The 17,752-nt window shown below is 41.1% G+C and overlaps 1 protein-coding gene across 2 annotated transcripts in view; it reads right to left on the bottom strand.

Annotated features, from left to right (window-relative positions):
• Positions 1-17,366, bottom strand: part of SEC62 (SEC62 homolog, preprotein translocation factor) — a 30,516-nt gene extending 13,150 nt beyond the window's left edge. Inside the window, exons 1-3 of one of the 2 annotated variants that reach the window (XM_079766676.1) lie at positions 17,013-17,366; positions 5,950-6,058; positions 4,835-4,940 (exon numbers count right to left, since the gene is read on the bottom strand). In XM_079766676.1, the coding sequence (XP_079622802.1) occupies positions 4,835-4,940; positions 5,950-6,058; positions 17,013-17,048 (251 nt within the window). In that variant the 5' untranslated portion in view covers positions 17,049-17,366. Of the gene's footprint in view, positions 1-1,488; positions 1,591-4,834; positions 4,941-5,949; positions 6,059-17,012 lie in introns of those variants that run through there. The other variant, XM_079766677.1, reaches the window with a different exon arrangement.
• Between the last annotated feature and the right edge of the window lie 386 nt (positions 17,367-17,752).

Raw genomic sequence — 17,752 nt, 5'->3', positions numbered from 1 at the left:
ATAGCAAGTAATGTGCAACTGTCTGAAATATCCCCAAAGACTCCACCATTAATGTCTGCTACACATATACATATGTATGTAAACCAACAAAAAATTGAAACGAGTCCCTTAATAATTAACTACTTATGAGTAGAAAGTGATATTTAAGAGTAGTGGTAGGTATTTGAATATGAAGGAGGATTTCAAATTTTTACTCTACTTCAGAATTTCTTATAAAAATTTATAATGAACACATTCTAATTTTATTTACTTCTGTACTTATGTGATTTCCAGATTTTCTATCAGGAATATTCATTACCACTTACTATGAAAACAAAAATACATCCTATTCATTGTATATTAGTTACAAACCAGCATTTCATATTACAGTTCATATTATGGATTTCCACATATGAAGAGTACATATATATACACATAGATTCTTGAGTACACATTCTCAAATGGTAATGTGTTTTATAAAACTAATTTCGATTTTCTCCTATATCATTTTAAGTGGAAAAAATTATTCTTAATAAAGTAATAAATAATTTAAAAAATCAAACAATTTTAAGAGAAAAATATCTTTCCCTTAGTGAGTAGACACAGAAGTGCACAGAGCCAGTAGGAAAATCAGCTGTCATCACTCCTGCACAGTTGCCCCACCCCCATAAAAGAAAAATAGACTATAACCCATCAAATTGTTGAAACGTTCACATTCAGCCCTGCTGGTGTGGCTCAGTGGTTGAGCATCAACCCATCAACCAGGAGGTCACATTTGATTCCTGGTCAGGGCACATGCCTGGGTTACAGGCTCGAACCCCAGTAGGGGGCATGCAGCCGATTGATCAACTATTCTCTCTCATCACTGATGTTTCTATTTCTCCCTCTCTTTTCCTCTCTCTAAAATCAATAAAAAAAACCACACATAAAAATATTTTTTTAAATGTGGTAGCTATTTCATAGGGGTTTCTAGGACTAAATGAGAAGCATGGTGCCTGACATATATGTACTCAATGTTAGCCATTATTGCTATAACAAAACCTTGAATTTCTTTAATAGTTATGGAATACACATACACAAACACATTTGGTCTCATGAGTCACTAATTTTAACATCATTCCATTCTGTAATAAGTAATACTAGTAGTAAGTAGAATCATTTACTTATTCCTTGATAGGTTTTCAGAGAACTTCTACTTCAACTCACTTTATGCCTCAAAAGTGAGATGACATTTACTATTGTAATAATATCAGGGCCTCCATTAATTAAGCTTTCAGTACATCATATAGTACAAATCACTTACACAAAGCTCTCTGACACTTTCACAGAACTATTCATACTTTCCTATCTTACTTCCCCATACTTCCCTGTTCTGTGCCCTTTGCCAGGAACAAATGTCCTTTCTCCTATTGTTTGCTGGGTAATCAGCTATCTATGTTTCAAAATTTGAAAAGACACATTTTTCCTGTGAAGCCATTCTTGAAGTTTCCCCATCTCTGTCTTCCTTACGGAACACACTGCACTGTAGTAGTCATGAATCTTCTTTAACAGACTAGATTAGGTGCTTTGGAGGCAGGAACCAAGTCACAGTCATCTTTGTATTTCCGGGGCCTGGCATATAATAGATATTTGTTGAATAAATAAATTGATTAAAGGCAGCAAGTTATTAAATTGCTTTCCTCACCTTTTAATTTTTTAAAAAATTTTTCTTTAAGTTTAACAAACATTTATAGATGCCAGATATTTGTTCAGGACTTTCACCTATGTGACAATGGTGAGGTTTCATTAAATGCCCACATTGTGCTATGGAGTAACAGTAAAGTATAAGAGTCCTACAAGTGCCTTCAGATTTAGCTGCCAAGAAGTAAAAAAAAACTAATACATGCAACAATTCTAAAATAGTTAAGGGCTAAACTATATGATAGCAGCTTTATAAATACTGTAGAACTTTAGATACAAAGATTAATGTGGGTTGGAGGACCTGAAGAATATCACATGGTGGAGATGGAACTTGAGAGATATTTATATTGAAAAGCAGACAGGAGAGAGAGAACCATTTGGGAAAAGTGGCAGGTTATGATTAAGTAAAGACCAGAAGAGAGAATGAGTGTGGCATAAGAACAGGAGTCAGAAGGACATTACTGGACTGGGGGTTGGCGATGCAGTCACTGGGAGAGTTAGGATAGTGCCAGATTAAAGGCTGAAGAGTTCATACTTGAAATAGGACATAAAGAAGCACTAGGACATATTAGACAAGTTTGTTTTGCATATTATCCTACACTTTCTTGTTCTGTTTGTCTTCCGACTCCCTCAAGCCCACTTAGTAGCTTCAGAAAATGAGACTAGAAAAGTGTCCTTTTGTACTTTTGTCTATAGCCAAGCAGGAAACCATAAGGGCTGGCCATCATGAGGCCTCCATGGTTGTATTAGAAGTGGCTTTGAAGAATTTAAGTAGTTATGCGTCCCCATTTTAGTGCAGAAAGGACAAACAACCTGACATGAATGGGAATAACATACACAATGAAAAATGAGTGTAAATCTAGGACATTTTCTGTAATCAGGTCTTTTGGGCTTTTCATATAACAAGGTATCAATACTCCTAAAAGGCCAACAGATGTGGATTAATGCTGGCTGCTCTCCTCAGAGATTTGGGCTTATAGATTTAATATTTAAATAGTTCTATTTTCCCTGCTATTTGAAAGAGTTCCTAGGAAACCTTTTGTAAGCTGAAAGGGAGCAAAATAAGGGTATCTCTTGCTTTTCAAAAAATTTGCTTTGTGTCACTTCACTTTAGTACCTATTTTTGTTAACCTAAAGAAATCTGAAGAGGATTTTTGCTTTTACAAATAAAGCTGTTACTGTAATAATGTAGGTCTTGCCCTAGCCGGTTTTGCTCAGTGGATAGAGCATTGGCCTTCGGACTGAAGGGTCCCAGGTTCAATTCTGGTCAATGGCACATGCCCAGTTTGTGGGTTCGATCCCCAGTAGGGGGTGTGAAGGACACAGCCAATCAATGATTCTCTCTCATCATTGATGTTTCTCTCTCTCCCTCACCCTTCCTCTCTGAAATCATTAAAAATATATTAAAAAAAAAATAACATAGGTCTTTTGCGAACTTTCAGAAAGCAGAGGATACCTGCATTGACAGGTGAATCCTTCATCTTAATTTTTGCTTCATTTAAACACATCATCATTTTGTTGGAGGAGACAGTATAGCATGCAGTGGTTAAGAGCATGAACTGTGTCCAGGCTGGTGCGGTTCAGTGGTTGAGCATTGACCTATGAACCAGGAGGTCACAGTTCAATTCCCGGTCAGGGCACATGCCGGGATTGCAGGCTCGATCTTCAATGGCAGGGGCGTGAAGAGGCAGCTGATCAATGATTCTCTCTTATCATTGATGTTTCTCTCTCTCTCCTTCTCTCTTCCTCTCTGGAGCAAGACTGTTGGATTTAGAACTCTGGCTGATAATTAGCTGTGTGACCTTGGGTAATTTACATAACATTCTCTGTTTTTGTGTTTATTACATCGCTTAGTTTTTATATCACATATAAAAAATCTATTTTGAGGCAAGGCAGGGAAATTTGTACTTTGGAGTGCTAAACATACAAATGGCTGTACAGAAAAATACCAACTATACTACTGTTAGCTCATCCCTGCTCCAACAATGAAAATTTTATTGCTTCTGAAAGGTCTGTTTGTGACTCTAGTTTTTAACAACTAAAAATTTTAAGAAAAAAAAAATTTAAACATGTCTTTATTGATTTCAGAGAGGAAGAGAGAGGGAGAGAGAGATAGAAACATCAATGATAAGAGAGGATCATTGATTGGCTGCTTCTTGCACCCCCGCAACCCGGGCATGTGACCTTGACCAGAATCGAAACCGGGACCCTTCAGCCCACAGTCCAATGCTCTACCCACTGAGCAATACCGAATAGGGTAATTTTAAGAAATTTTTAATAATTCCTTAACTTTACAGCTTTAGAAACAAGGTTGTGAAGTAATGGTTTTTTAGAGGAGCCTCATGTGGCTGATACTTTTAATTTTTTTAGACAATATACTAGTAAAGTGCTATGTGTACCTCCCTACCATATATATAAAATAATCTAAAATGTCAAATTTCCACTTACTATAAACTATAGTGTCATAAAAAAGAAAACTTGGTTCATCAACAGCTTAATAAATATGCATAACTATTTAAACCAAAGGGGAAAAAAGTGTACTTATTTCCAAGAGGAAACTGATTTTTGTATACCACTCACCATCAAAAGTTTTTCCCAAAGGAGTACTTATTATGAAAAACATGAATATATTACTGAACTGTCTATTCTTCATTTTGGAGTCAAGAAAATAGATGTTGAGCTGCCTTGCTTTTACAAGAAATAAGTTAGCCATCACTAAACAAAATATGGAAGGGTACTGGCTAATGCGCAGTGTGTAGGCACTCTAAGAACAAGCAAGCAAACAAAAACCCCAGGAACAACAGGTCTATTAGAAATCCCTGCCAAAATTTTAGAAAAGACTCCCCAACCATTTGCTCTAAAAAAGAAAGACTTTCTTGTTCACTGTAGGCACTGTTGTATGATTTTTATTGCTGACCTCTTTGGTTTTGTCAGCCTGGCAAATGTACAAATGTTAATAGAACACAAATAAAAATCATAAAAATATGATAGTCTAACACCAAATAAATGTATTTCTAGAGGTACTGAAGAAATCCAGTTTGCATGTAAAAGCTATGTTTGAGCTATGTTTTAATATCACTAGGTTTATTGATGAAAATGGGTAAGAAGCTTCAGAACTATGGAGAATATTACTAAGTTACTATTTAGTTATCCTTCACTAAGAAATAAACACTACCTGTTGCAGTAGTCAACCACAGACTCCCTTGTTGTAAATAAAGCTTCCTCTCCTTTCTTGGCCTTTGCCCACTTTGAATCCAAAAGGCAATCCACTGCTTTTGAAGCTAAAGAAGAAATTTATTATTTTAAATTTAGTATACATAGAAATTTATGCCTACCTAAATAATATTTTCTAAGGCAAATTTCAACATAATGGCATCAGAAAATAAAACCAAATTCAATACAAAATTTAAGTCTGACATGATCATGATAAATAGTTCCTCAAAACCTCAATCTGTGAAGCATATCAGTAAGCATCTTTTTAAAGTAATGCTGGGAAATAAATTAATTTTAAAACATTAACTAAAGCAAGATAAATTAATGGGAAAATATTCTAAACAAAATATTCAAAATAAATATAAATATCACTCATCGAATAATTACAATTAAATGTAGGCTAAAGAAACCAAAAATCTTCCTCTCCCCCAGTAACAAATTCTGTCATTATGCTTTTAACTGTGACCCACTGAGGAATAAGTTCTGAACAAGCTACTGCTAGAAGCAGCTAAATATATTAATTCTGAAGCGAACAGCACATCAATTTTTCTAAACTCTTAATGAATATAAAAATTAATCATTATATTAAAGAAAGGCAAGTAAATTTCTTTTCTATAAAGGCAATTCAATCTTAATGGATCAAAGAGGCAAACTCACCTACTGTTTATAAGCTATGGGACTATGTTATAATAACATTAGCTTATAATAAGGGTGTTGGATTATGTGAAGATCCAAAGCTCCTAAAATGGTTCCAACAGGATTTGCTTCACACTGAATTCGACTCCAGAGTTTTACAAAATGATTATCTTTAAGTACATGTACTATCTGAACAAAAGGTAGCATTAATACTGAAAATAAATTCTATTTTAAAAATTTCCAAGAAATGTTATTACAAAGTACATTCTTTTATCTTATTATTGATAGTTTCCATCATAAAAAGAAGGAAAAGGACAATCAATTGTCATCACCCAGCTTCCCTAATCACACTTGGAAAACACTTTTAAAACATCTACATATCCCAAATTTAGGTATCTTCATAAGATATACACACTAATATATACACTCATATAATCCTACCAATAAAATAATCAACCCGATGACCCATCATATTGGTAGACTTTGTTGGACAGTTGAATCGAAGATACTTGGCTACAGCCTTCTCTTCTTTAGATGGCTCACCAACTTCCTGCAAAGTAAGAATATTAATTTAATGTAATCATTTACTTGAGAAATTCATGTACTAAAGAATAATTTACAGATATGTTCTGCAAATCTTTTTAAGTGGAACATAGGGCTTTCTTTCAAACTTTCTCTGGAGTAGACGTGGCAATCTATACAAAAGACAGGATGGAGAATTTTTAAAATTACATGTCTTTCAAATACAAGTTGATAGAGCCAAAACCTGACTGCCTCTTGGCCTCAGCCTCAGGCATTTATTTTGAGTTGTTTTTCCAGTATGGTAACTACATTGTACCAGTTCACCTTCACTCTTGCCTGGTCTCTTTTTATAAGCCACAAAGCAATAATTCAAAAGGTTAAGCGGATGCTAACAGTGAGTGCCCAAATGTCAAAGTAGAAACAGGTGCCATAAATAAATACTAAATAACAACCAAAGCCATGTACTCTGAACAATGAACAACAGACCTTAAGAGCAGTTCTCGGATTAACCAAAGATAGCTGCCCCAGTGTGGTAGCCATAAGAATTATCTGAGGTCTGAGATGCTGAAGATTTATACTCCCTTCCCTTTCCTCTTGTGATTCCAAATCCCAGATACTGTCTGGGACTCCTTTCTCACCTTGTCTTGCTTCTTTTTTTCCCTTTTAGGGGTAAAGCAAAAATAAAAATGCAATAGATAAATTACACACTTATTTGAAGAACTGTTCATGGAAATACATGGAGTGTTGGAAAGGCTGCTTTAATCCTTCCCTCTTTTCTTTCTTCTATTTCTTCCTCTAAATTTTCTCTTACTTTCTTCATTGTTTATCATTCCCCATCTTCTGTTTATTTCCTTACATTCTAAACTACTTCTTTGATAATTCCTTTTGTGTACTTATGCTCTCCACCCATATACTGAAGAAAATGAAGGCAGTCTACATTTGTATCATACACACACACACACACTAGAGGCCCAGTGCACGAAATTCGTGCGGGGGGGGCGGAGGGGTCCCTCAGCCCGACCTGCACCCTCTCCAATCCGGGAGCCCTCAGGGAATGTCCTACTGATGGCTTAGGCCAGCTCCCCATGGTTCTCTGCTCTCTGCAGGGCCTGCCTGCTCCACACCACGGCAATGGGCAAACAGGCCCTGCTGGGTGCTGCCTGTGGGCCCACTTGCCTGCTCACAGGTCACTGTGGCTACAGCCAAGCAGGCCCTGCTGTCAAGCTGCACGGTCGCCCTCACCTCCCGGGGCGGCGATGGTCCCGGGAGGCTGTGGGCTTAGCGCCCATCCCCGGGACCTAGGCCACATGGTGCTGCCCCGCCCCCGGCCGCTTGGCGCCTGCGTATGCAAATTAACCTGCCATCTTTGTTGGGTTAATTTGCATACTCACTCCTGATTGGCTGGTGGGCGTCACGGAGGTACGGTCAATTTGCATCTGTCTCTTTTATTAGTGTAGATATATATCCTCTCTAATAAAATGGTAATAGGCAAATTAACCATCACTCCACTACATAAGCCACGCCCACCAGCCAAGCCACGCCCACCAGCCAATCAGGGCGACTATGCAAATTAACCCCAATCCAAGATGGCTACAGCCACAGAGAGCAAGGTTTCCCAGGTAACAGAGGAAGCCAAGCTTTCCATAGCCGTTGCAGGCCTAAGCCTCCACTCAAGCTACAAAGTTTCAGTTATAGAAGGTAAACAAATTCAAACAAATGGCGGCAGAATGGAGCTTGAGAGAGCAGGCCAGGGTTGCCGGCGGCAACAGGGGAAGCAAAGCTTTCCGCACACCCTGGCCGGGCCCACCCGCTTAAGGCAACAAAGTTTCAATTGTAGAAGGTGAATTAACTGCCACAGAAATGGCTGCCGGAGCCCCAGGCTTGGCTCCGCTCCAGGCTACAAAGTTTCAATTGTAGAAGGAAAATAAATTCCAGATACCAGGGCCTCCCCTTGGGTTGCCAGGGGGCGTGGCCGGCCTGCAAACCACCACAGGCCCCTCGCTCAGGCCGCCCCACACCCCAAGGGAACCCCCACCCTTATCTGTGACACCCTTCAGGGCAAACCAGCTGGCCCCCACCCGTGCACCAGGCCTCTATCCTATCTAATAAAAGAATAATATACAGATTGATCATCACTGCAACACACAATATAGCTGCCCCCATGTGGTCAAAGATCCTGCCCCCATGTGGACACAAGATGGCCACCACAAGATGGCCAGCAGGAGAGGGCAGTTGGGAGGCACCCGGCCTGCAAGGGAGGGCAGTTGTGAGGGACCAGGCCTGCAAGGGAGGGCAGTTGCGAGGGACCAGGCTTGCAAGGGAGGGCAGTTGGAGGTGATCAACCCTGCAGGAGAGGGCAGTTAGGGGTGACCAGGCTGGCAGAGGAGGGAAGTTGGGGGCAAACAGGCTGGCAGGGGAGCAGTTAAGTATCAACCAGGCTGGCAGCAGAGTGGTTAGGGGGTGATCAGGCTGGCAGGCAGAAGCGGTTAGGGGCAATCAGGAAGGCAGGCAGGTAAGCAGTTGGGAGCCAGCAGTCCTGGATTGTGAGAGGGATGTCCGACTGCCCGTTTAGGCCCGATCCCACCAGGATCGGGCCTAAACGGGCAGTCGGACATCCCTCCAGGAGTCCCAGATTGGAGAGGGTACAGGCTGGGCTGAGGGACAATCCCCTGCCGGGCTTCTAGTATATATATACACACACACACATATATATAAACTTTTAGAAGTTGTCTTATTGCTGTAAGCTATTGAAACAAAAGTACTGTCTTTAAGTACATGTTTAAGCATAATACATAAAGCACACAAACAATATTTCTAGCAATATATAATCTAAATGTGACTAATTTTAAGAAAGTCTGTTTCTAAATGAATAAAGAGCCAAATAATAGTAAAGAATTATTTGCTAAAAATCTAGGATGCTGAGAACAATTAATGCTAAAGATACCTACATTTCAGGCAAGACATTCTACTAACATACAATAGAAAAAAATAAACTACCTAAACCATCTGTTTTTTGAGTCAGTTTTCCCACATATTACAGATAAGACTGAATTCAGCTATGTTTGATGATGCTAAGGAACAAGTAACAAACCACGGTTTCAGCTTTAATTTTATCCTGGAAAGGGGTGATTTGTTAGATGAAGTAAAAGCCTGTGCTTTCGTCGAGTCACCTGGCAGCTACTTCTCATATTTCTTCCTTTGAATTTCCCAGCTCTACTTCCAGTAGCCCAACTGACGGTGTATGATTCTTATACTCTGCTACTACCCCATTTGTGGGTTATAATTTGTGTCAATAAAAATTAAAAGCCCAAACCATTCAATACAAATAAAGATTATAGTAAAACCCAAATATTTATATAACTACAAAACCTTTAGTTTTATATATAAAAACTAGAGGCCCTGGTGCATGAAATTCGTGCACAGAGGGGGGGTTGTCCCTCAGCCTGGCCTGCACCCTCTCCAATCCGGGATCCCTCTCGCAATCTGGAACCACTGGCTCCTAACTGCTCACCTACCTGCTTGCCTGATGCTCCTAACTGCTCTCCCCTCCTGGCCTGATCCATCCTCCTAAGTGCCTAACTGATCTCCCCTCCTGGCCTGATCCCCCTAACTGCCTGTCTGCTCTCCCCTCCTTGCCTGATTGACCTAACTGCCTACCTGTGCTCCCCTCCTGACCTGATTCCCCTAACTGCCTATCTGCTCTCCCTCCTGGCCTGATTGCCCTCACTGCCTATCTGCACTCCCTTCCTGGCCTAATCCCCCTAACTGCCTATCTGCTCTCACTTCCTCTCTATGGGCTCTTCGAGCCCCTGGCGCAGGCGTGCTGAGAGCTCTCCGCCGTGGCCCCGCCCCCACCCATTTGGCCAGTTTGCATATTCCTCTATTATTAGTATAGATATGTATCACAGAAAAATAAAATCTTAAAATATTTCAAATTCAAAATCTAACACTCCAAGCTCACTAACATCTATAAGGTTCATAATGATTTGGTTTGGAGCCTAGTCACAAAATACATTTCTGACAGCTAAACGGTGAAAATTCTATACTGCAATTTTTGAAATCACACTAAAATATACTAACATATGTTAGTTTCATATGTTGAATGATAGTACTTAATTATGCCTGTGCAATACACTGCACTTCCAGAAGTCTCATGGATTAGTAATTAATATCCTGTATATTTGTGATACAATCAAAAAAGTATTATTATAAATAGTTGAAAATAATGAGATACTATAATTGGCTTATAAAAAATTCTATTTTATAATCATATCCATATATGTTCATTTCCCCCCTAATTTGACATATCTGTTGAAAATTTAAAGGTTTACCTAATTAACTGGTAAGTTGTTACCAGGATATGCTTCATTAAAAATTATTGTTGGTGAGAAGTCTCAATAAACAAAAATAATTCAATACATACTGAGTGTTTACCCTATATTATCTCTGGGTGCTATACTTAATGCCAAAATTCTGTAAAGCATGATACCTATACTTTGTTACAACTATCTAAAACAGCAATTATTATATTTTAAAAGAAGTGGTAGGAAAAAAATATTTTAGGAGTAGGATTATCAAGTGGATGAAAATATCTATGAAAGACCTCTTGGAAGAGGGAGCTTGATTTTGAAAAAAGAACAAGTTTGGGGTAAGTTGAACAGACAACATAAACATTATGGCTGAGAATGAGCACAAAATTTGGCTCCAAATAGAAACAAGTTAGGAAGCATTGTGAGGCTAAGTATGTAACTAAGTAAGTTAGTAAACAGAACAGGGCTAAAGATTCTTCCTGACAGTTTGAGAAATTTCAACTAATTAGTATTCAAGTAAAACACGATGTCATACTGGATAGGAATGAGAAGAATTGTGGACATTTGAAACATTTCAAATGTAGAGCAGACAGGACTCTATGATAAAGGATGAATGAAATGGCTGAATCAAAGAAGTCAGACCTCTAATTTGATCAACTGAAAGTACAGTTTTCCAATAACAGAAATTTGAGAGGAAGGTGATTCTGGGGGGAAAAAATCACATCAACTTTAGGCATGACAAGTCTACACTCCTGCTAACACTCATTTACTGAGCACAGGCATAAATGCATTAATCTACTGATTGTTGATGGAGGCATCAACATGTAAAATCTCATATTAAGATACACAAGAAACTGAAAAGTCCATTCTAGTTTTATACAATAGGGAATCCGATACTACATGAATTCACAACATTTTTAAACCTCATTTTAACAATTAACTTAAAAGTTCACCGAAGTCATTCCCACAGTGCAAAACAGATTTAAGTACAGTTGACCCTTGAATAATGCCAGGGTTAGGGTAGCAGAACTCCTGTGCAGTTGAAAATCCATATATAATTTTTGACTACCCCAAAACTTTACAGTTGTCCCATGGCATCCAGAAAACCCAACGGATACCAAAATCCCTGGATGCTCAAGTTCTATATATTAAATGGCACAGATCAATAAATGCATACAGTCAAAATTGTGGATCCACTGGTTGAATCCACACATGTGAAATCCATGGAAACATATTTATTGAAAAAGATTTGCGTATAAGTGAACCCACACAATTCAAATCCATGTTGTTTAAGAGTCAACTGTTAACTATTTTCATTCCTTTCCCCTCCTTAATAAAGCAACAACGAACTACTAAGCAACAATGAACAGAACAGACCCAGAAAACATGGGTTTGGATAATCTCTCCCAACTAGACACAGTTACTTATCCATTTATACTTAAAGTATCAGTATCTTCCCTTGCAACTGTAACTAGTGAATTCTATCAAGATATTGGTTTAACAGAACTGACACCTTCCTTGCTCCTTGAAGTTCAAATCCTAAAAAAGTTTCTATTTTCCTTTGTGAATTATGAAATAAATGTTCATTATACCACATATAAGTTATACGTATTGTAGGCTGTCTTTAATGAAAGTATAGAATTTGTGCCACCTGCTGAGGCTTTGAAGCCAGAAAGACTGAATGCTCTATAAGAGTGCCAATGGAACATGACCATGGGGACATGGCCATGCGAAGCTGGTAATACAGAAGATCCTGCCATGGAGGCTTCACTCTCACTGCTCCCCTACTGCAGCCTGAAGAGTATAAAAGTCCTACCCTCTTCCTGTTTATGTATAGACTACAGCATGCCCCCTTTTATTCCCTTTTGATGTGAACAAATCTTCCGAAAATTTCATAACTTTTCTAGAAACCTAACAAAAAGTGAAGGCCTTTTGAGAATGGCAGGGCCCACTAATAGGAGAAACCAACTCATCAACCCTCAAATGAAAAGAATTTTATATAGCTCAATGAATGAGCTCAAATGTCTTAGAATGAGGAAGTGAAGAACCAATGTTTTGAGGCTGGACTACCATCTTTGCACTCAAATACCAAGATGCTAGCTGCTGCAACTCACAATCCAAAATTATATAAACTGAAAGTTTGGTTAGAACACTCTCAAGTTATTTAACAAATACTATTTTACTTTGTTCCATTTTCTTTTCTAAATTTTATTTTTTCCCATCACCATTTATTCCCTCTATGCCCTTCTCCACGCCCCCTTACCTCCCACCACCCCTGCAGTCGCCACACTGTTGTCATGTCCATAAGTTCTCCCTCTTTTTTCTTTTTGCTCAATCCCTCCACCTCCCCAGCTCTAGCCCCAAAGCTGCATTCCATGTTTCAGCCATGTCTTCTTTGAGAGCTGAGGAGGTCGGCAGAGTCTGCTCCCGTGGCTATTTTTACTTTGGACTACATCAACACTCAAATACTATAATGAGATAAGAATTACCTTTTCTATATATACTAGAGGCCCGGCGCACGAAATTCATGCGCAGGTCCGGTCCCTAGGCCTGGCCTGCAATCAGGGCCATCTTCCCCAACTGCCCGTAGCCGGCCCCACCCCCAGCCACCACCCACCCCCCGGTTCCCCACTCGCTATTGGGTGATCGGTGCCTGACGGCCGGGGGAAGGAACCAAGAGGTGGTCTGTGTGCCTCATAGTGACTGGTCCAACGGTCGTTCTGCCATTAGGGTCAATTTGCATATTGCCCTTTTATTATATAGGATAGAGGCCTGGTGCACAGGTGTGGGCCGGCTGGCCTGCCCTGAAGGGCGCCCCGGATCGGAGTGGGGGGTCCCCGCTTGGGGGTGGGACCGGCCAGGGTGAGGGGCCACAGGTGGTTGTAGGCCAGCCACGCCCCTGGCTTTGTCCAGAATGACATCTGGTCTATCTGGTCTAATTAGCATATTACCCTTTTGTTAATATAGATAGCTAGTATTTAAGAACTTAAGGTAATCTTTTTGAGAAAAAAAGTTAGATCAAGTCAGTAAGCCTCAGGCTTCATTCAATCTTGCAGAAGTTTTAATTTAGAAGAATTTTAAAAATTGCTAGTCAATAGAAATCAACTGAATTGAACTGTTGAGTGAATTGAGCAAAAAAGAAAAAGGTTAGTTCACAAAATGAATTTGTATCTTCATACAAGTACTATAAAAATATTGGTGAAAATGCAAATAGGGTTAACAGAATAAAATCTGAAAGCTGGAGGGGACCTTAGATAAATCATTTGCTTAAAGTCACACAGCACATTACTAATAAAGTTTGGCAAGTCTCTGTATCTTAACTCTGACAGTGCCCTTCTGTAATACCCTCTTTGCTTTGCTCCTATTGTAAGCCCTCCATTAAACTTCTGGGGATAGTTCTCACTTAGGACCTGCTTCCTGGGTTTCTTCTTTCTTCAGAAGGCCCCAGGAAGTCAGATTGTATAGTCCTAAACTTTCTCTTCTCTGAAATTAAGCCTATTGGCCCAAGATAAGGCATAATTTTATTGCCAGGGGACAGTTGGGTGCAACCAAATTAACTGAGATGCAGGTGATAAAAGCTCTAGGAATTAGTAAGCCATTTAATTTTCCAAAACTCAATTAGATTTGGGATAATTCTCTCATTAGCCTGGGCAAGTCATGTTAAGTAGATTATACAATTTAATATAAAGATTTCAGGATTAAAGTATTTCAGAACAATTTATTCTTATTTTACCAATGGTGAGGTGGAAAGAATATTCAACTGAGAATTAAAAGACTTGGTCTAAATCTGGTCTTACTATCTTGATGAGTGATCCTGGGTGAAGTCACATAACCTCCCTGAATCTCAGTTTATCTGTAAAATAAGTAAAATGGTTTGGAGCAGTAAGTTGTATACCTAGTAATATTTTTTGGTTGAGGTCCTAAAAATAGCTTAAAGGACAATGGGATGTAGGGGTGACAGTAGTGAGGTACTTAAGTGATAGGGCTTTGGGGCCTCCACTCTGCTTTTATATAAGAACCACATTTGTGCAAGAGGATTCCAAACAAACCCTAGTATTTGAAAATTCTTTTGAACTCTAAAATTTCATGGTACTGTACTAGGATTCTAAATCAACCTTTCTAGTAAGCGGCACTTCCTGTTAACTTATATGCACTTACTGTATGTCCTTAAAAATTTACGTAATTGCGTTAAGTAACAAAATTATTTTTAAATGTTTCATCAATTTAGATTGAGATCACTTTCATTTGAGAATCTCAATCATTAAACATTTTCCAATATAATGTCAATGAATATATGTAGTTTACTTCTGGTGTTCAGTGACCTGTAAAGTGAGTCCAAGAAGAAAATGTGACAAAATAGTCCTCTTGCTTCCAACTTTGATGGGTTACAGAATCTGAAATTATGCTACACTAGAAAAGAGCAAATGAATTAGCTACTTTTTAAAAACCCTGAACTTATCTATATCAATCATTCCCCCCAATGTACAAATTACAATTCACCACTAAATCTTTTCTAAACAGAAAACATCAAGTAACAAACAACAGGAAACTCAGTGGATATTACAGACCTTTTTGCCCCAAAGTCTTACAATAGAATCTTTTCTGTAACTTAAACTCTGAACTTTGTCACTATATTTGATCTTTTTGTCTAAAGTGATGCTAACAGTATAGTTTCTGAGTCTCTGGGATAAATAAGAAATTGTTTAAGATACTGTCTACTCTAATTTGTTAAGACTTTACAATAGTCTTCCAAGTAGCACTCCCAAGATCTTCACAACATTCTAGCAAACTAGATCTAGAAAACTATAATGAAAAAAATTAGTTTGATTTAGCAGCATGCCAAGCTGATTTTTAACAATCAGATCCTCACATACTTATCTGATCCTCAAATACACAATAGGAAGTAAAAACCTATACATTATACTCACAGTCTAATGGTTTACTTAATGAATCGGCAGGAGTTAATCTTTCTTCAGCATATCAGATTACTTAACAAAAACCAAAACAAGCCATCATAAACCCTTCATACTTGGGAAGAGGGGAAAGGAAGGAGTTCTGTGCCAAGCACTCTTTTAATGTATTTTTTCACAATCACCCTATGAGGTTCCTTTTTTTTTTCTTTTTTTCTTTTTAAGGTACATATTCCTTTTTACAGATTTGGAAATTGAGGTAAAAAGTTAAGTAACTTGCCCAACGTTACACAGCTAACCGTTTGTGAAATGGGTACAAACGGGCAGTCTGGCTCAAGTTTTAGTTCCTCGCCACTAACCACTACAACACAGCTTCTTAATAATCTACCTTTCTATTTAATATAAAAATCACAATTGAAATAGAGCAGCTATTCAAAAAGTGAATTAAGATCACTTTTACAATAGCTGACATAGTAAAAACAATGTTTATGAATAGGCATAAAATGCTGCATATGTGTAAATAGAAGGAGCCTAGTATGCACAAATTTGACAAATTCGAGACAAATGCTAATAAAAATCTTACATATTTATACCCGATCACTAACACTCAATTCTGAAAGACTACAAATAGTATAATTAGAAACTTCTTCCATAACCTTAAGTCTTGATTTTTATGACCTGCCTGCCCTCGGGAGAACTGTTTATGACCCCCTTCTGCATTTCTGCCCAACTCCAAAGTTCCAAAGTTTTCAGGAGAATTTTAACTCGCAAAAGGCTCAAGTCACCTGTGATTGTGTAGGCCGATGAAGGGGTCGTTTATTTCTTCAACGGGGGAATAAAACATTAGACAGAAAAAGTCGTTCTAAGCAATGCAACAGGAAGGAACAGAAGGGCAGTAAGTGTAACCATGTGTGATGAGCACATTCACAATGTACAACACATACTATCCATTTTCGATGACAGAGGAAGGTTTCTAGGCACTTGAGCTGATGAGACCAGGAACACCCCGAGGCTAAGAGGTGCCAAACCTCTAATCCTCTCGGTAAAGGAGCCAGACTAACAGGAAGGGGGGTGGGGGGTGGGGGGACCGCAGGGATGAAATGCCCGGGTGACACACGTGTGGAACGAGGGAGGGATGTTATGTAGGTTACGAGGATGACACACTGCAAGGTTTCTGGGCGCGACCAGCTCGCTGCAGTACCAACAGGGTTGTGTTTGTTTACACTGTGTCGCCCGAAAGAAAGCCGGGGAGCTACAGCTGGACTGCCAAAGGGATACCATAGAGAAGAACAGGGAGGGTAAACGCCACTGAACAGCTGGGTAGGCAGACGGGCGCCCGGGCCCGCGGGGCAGCTGCCCGAACCCAGGCGGCTCCCCTCCCACGGTCCTGTTTGCGCACAAAGAACCGGCTGCTTTGGGTCCATCTCCGCCGGCTTCCACCCCCAGGACCGTGGCCTTCACTTCGAGGTGGCTAAGGCGACAGGCTGGGGTGCAGAAGAGGGGAGGAGGCTGCACTCCCGGCGCGGCGCCTCCTGCCTCCCGCGCTGCCCCAGCACCTCAGCCCCGCTCTCCGCCGTCGCCAACACCACCTTCCCCCCCGCCAGGCCCCTCACAACAACGCCGCGCGCCGCCGGCGGCCGGGAGACCGGGCCCCCGGCCGGCCTAGCCGCCCGCTCAGCTCGCCCTTCCAGGAGGCTTCCCCCCCGCTTCCTCCACTCTCCAGCGCCCGGAAGCCCCCAGCCCCAAGACTCGGCTCTGCTACCTGAATCCGCTTCTTGTGTCGCCTGCGTTCCGCCATGTTGGCCGCTCCGCCCGGTTCCCTCTGACGTGGAGCGAGGAGGGGGCGGCGGAAACCTCGCGAGAGCCCTCCGCGGGGGCCCGTTATGTAACCCGCGGGCCCGGGGCCCCGCCGGGGGGAGGCGGGGAGGCGGGGAGGCGGGCGAGGGGCCGGGACCGGGCGGCCCTGTGGGCCTGGCGGCGCCCTCTCTCCCCTCCTCCCGCGGCTCCTTCGGTTGCGGGAACGGGAAGCCGCTGGGACCCGGAGGAGGAGGCGGCGGAGGAGAAGTGGGCCAGGACCCGAGGGCTGTCAAACCTGTCTGCGCGCCGGAAGCACCTGGGAAGCCGCTCAAATACAGATTCCCGGGCCCCGCCCCCTCGGAGTCGGGGCGCGGGCCGCGGAGCCTGCCCCGGAGCGATTCGCTGAGACCTGCGGCGCTAACTACCTTCCCCACTGCCCGGCCCCACGCATCCCCCCCCCTCCCCGCCCCCCAGCAAATTCTCCTGACTCCATTTTAAAGATGGGAAAACCGAGGCCGAGGGGCGGCGATCGGAAGGGATGTCTCGAATGCTCCCCAACTGCTAACTGGCGGAGCGGAGACCTCAGCCAGTTCTTTTCCGTACGATCGGCGGGGTCGCTGGGCTCCTCGGAAACGAACCTCGGCTTCTCCGTTCTGTTTGCCGGGTTGCTTCTTAAAACTCACCTGGGGAAGGCCAGAGTCAGAA

This window comes from Cnephaeus nilssonii, assembly GCF_951640355.1.
Source record: "Cnephaeus nilssonii genome assembly, chromosome: 3".
NCBI classification, from domain to species: domain Eukaryota; kingdom Metazoa; phylum Chordata; class Mammalia; order Chiroptera; family Vespertilionidae; genus Cnephaeus; species Cnephaeus nilssonii.
Note: the sequence above shows the minus strand (reverse complement) of the source record. Positions and strands in the feature narration are given on the sequence as shown.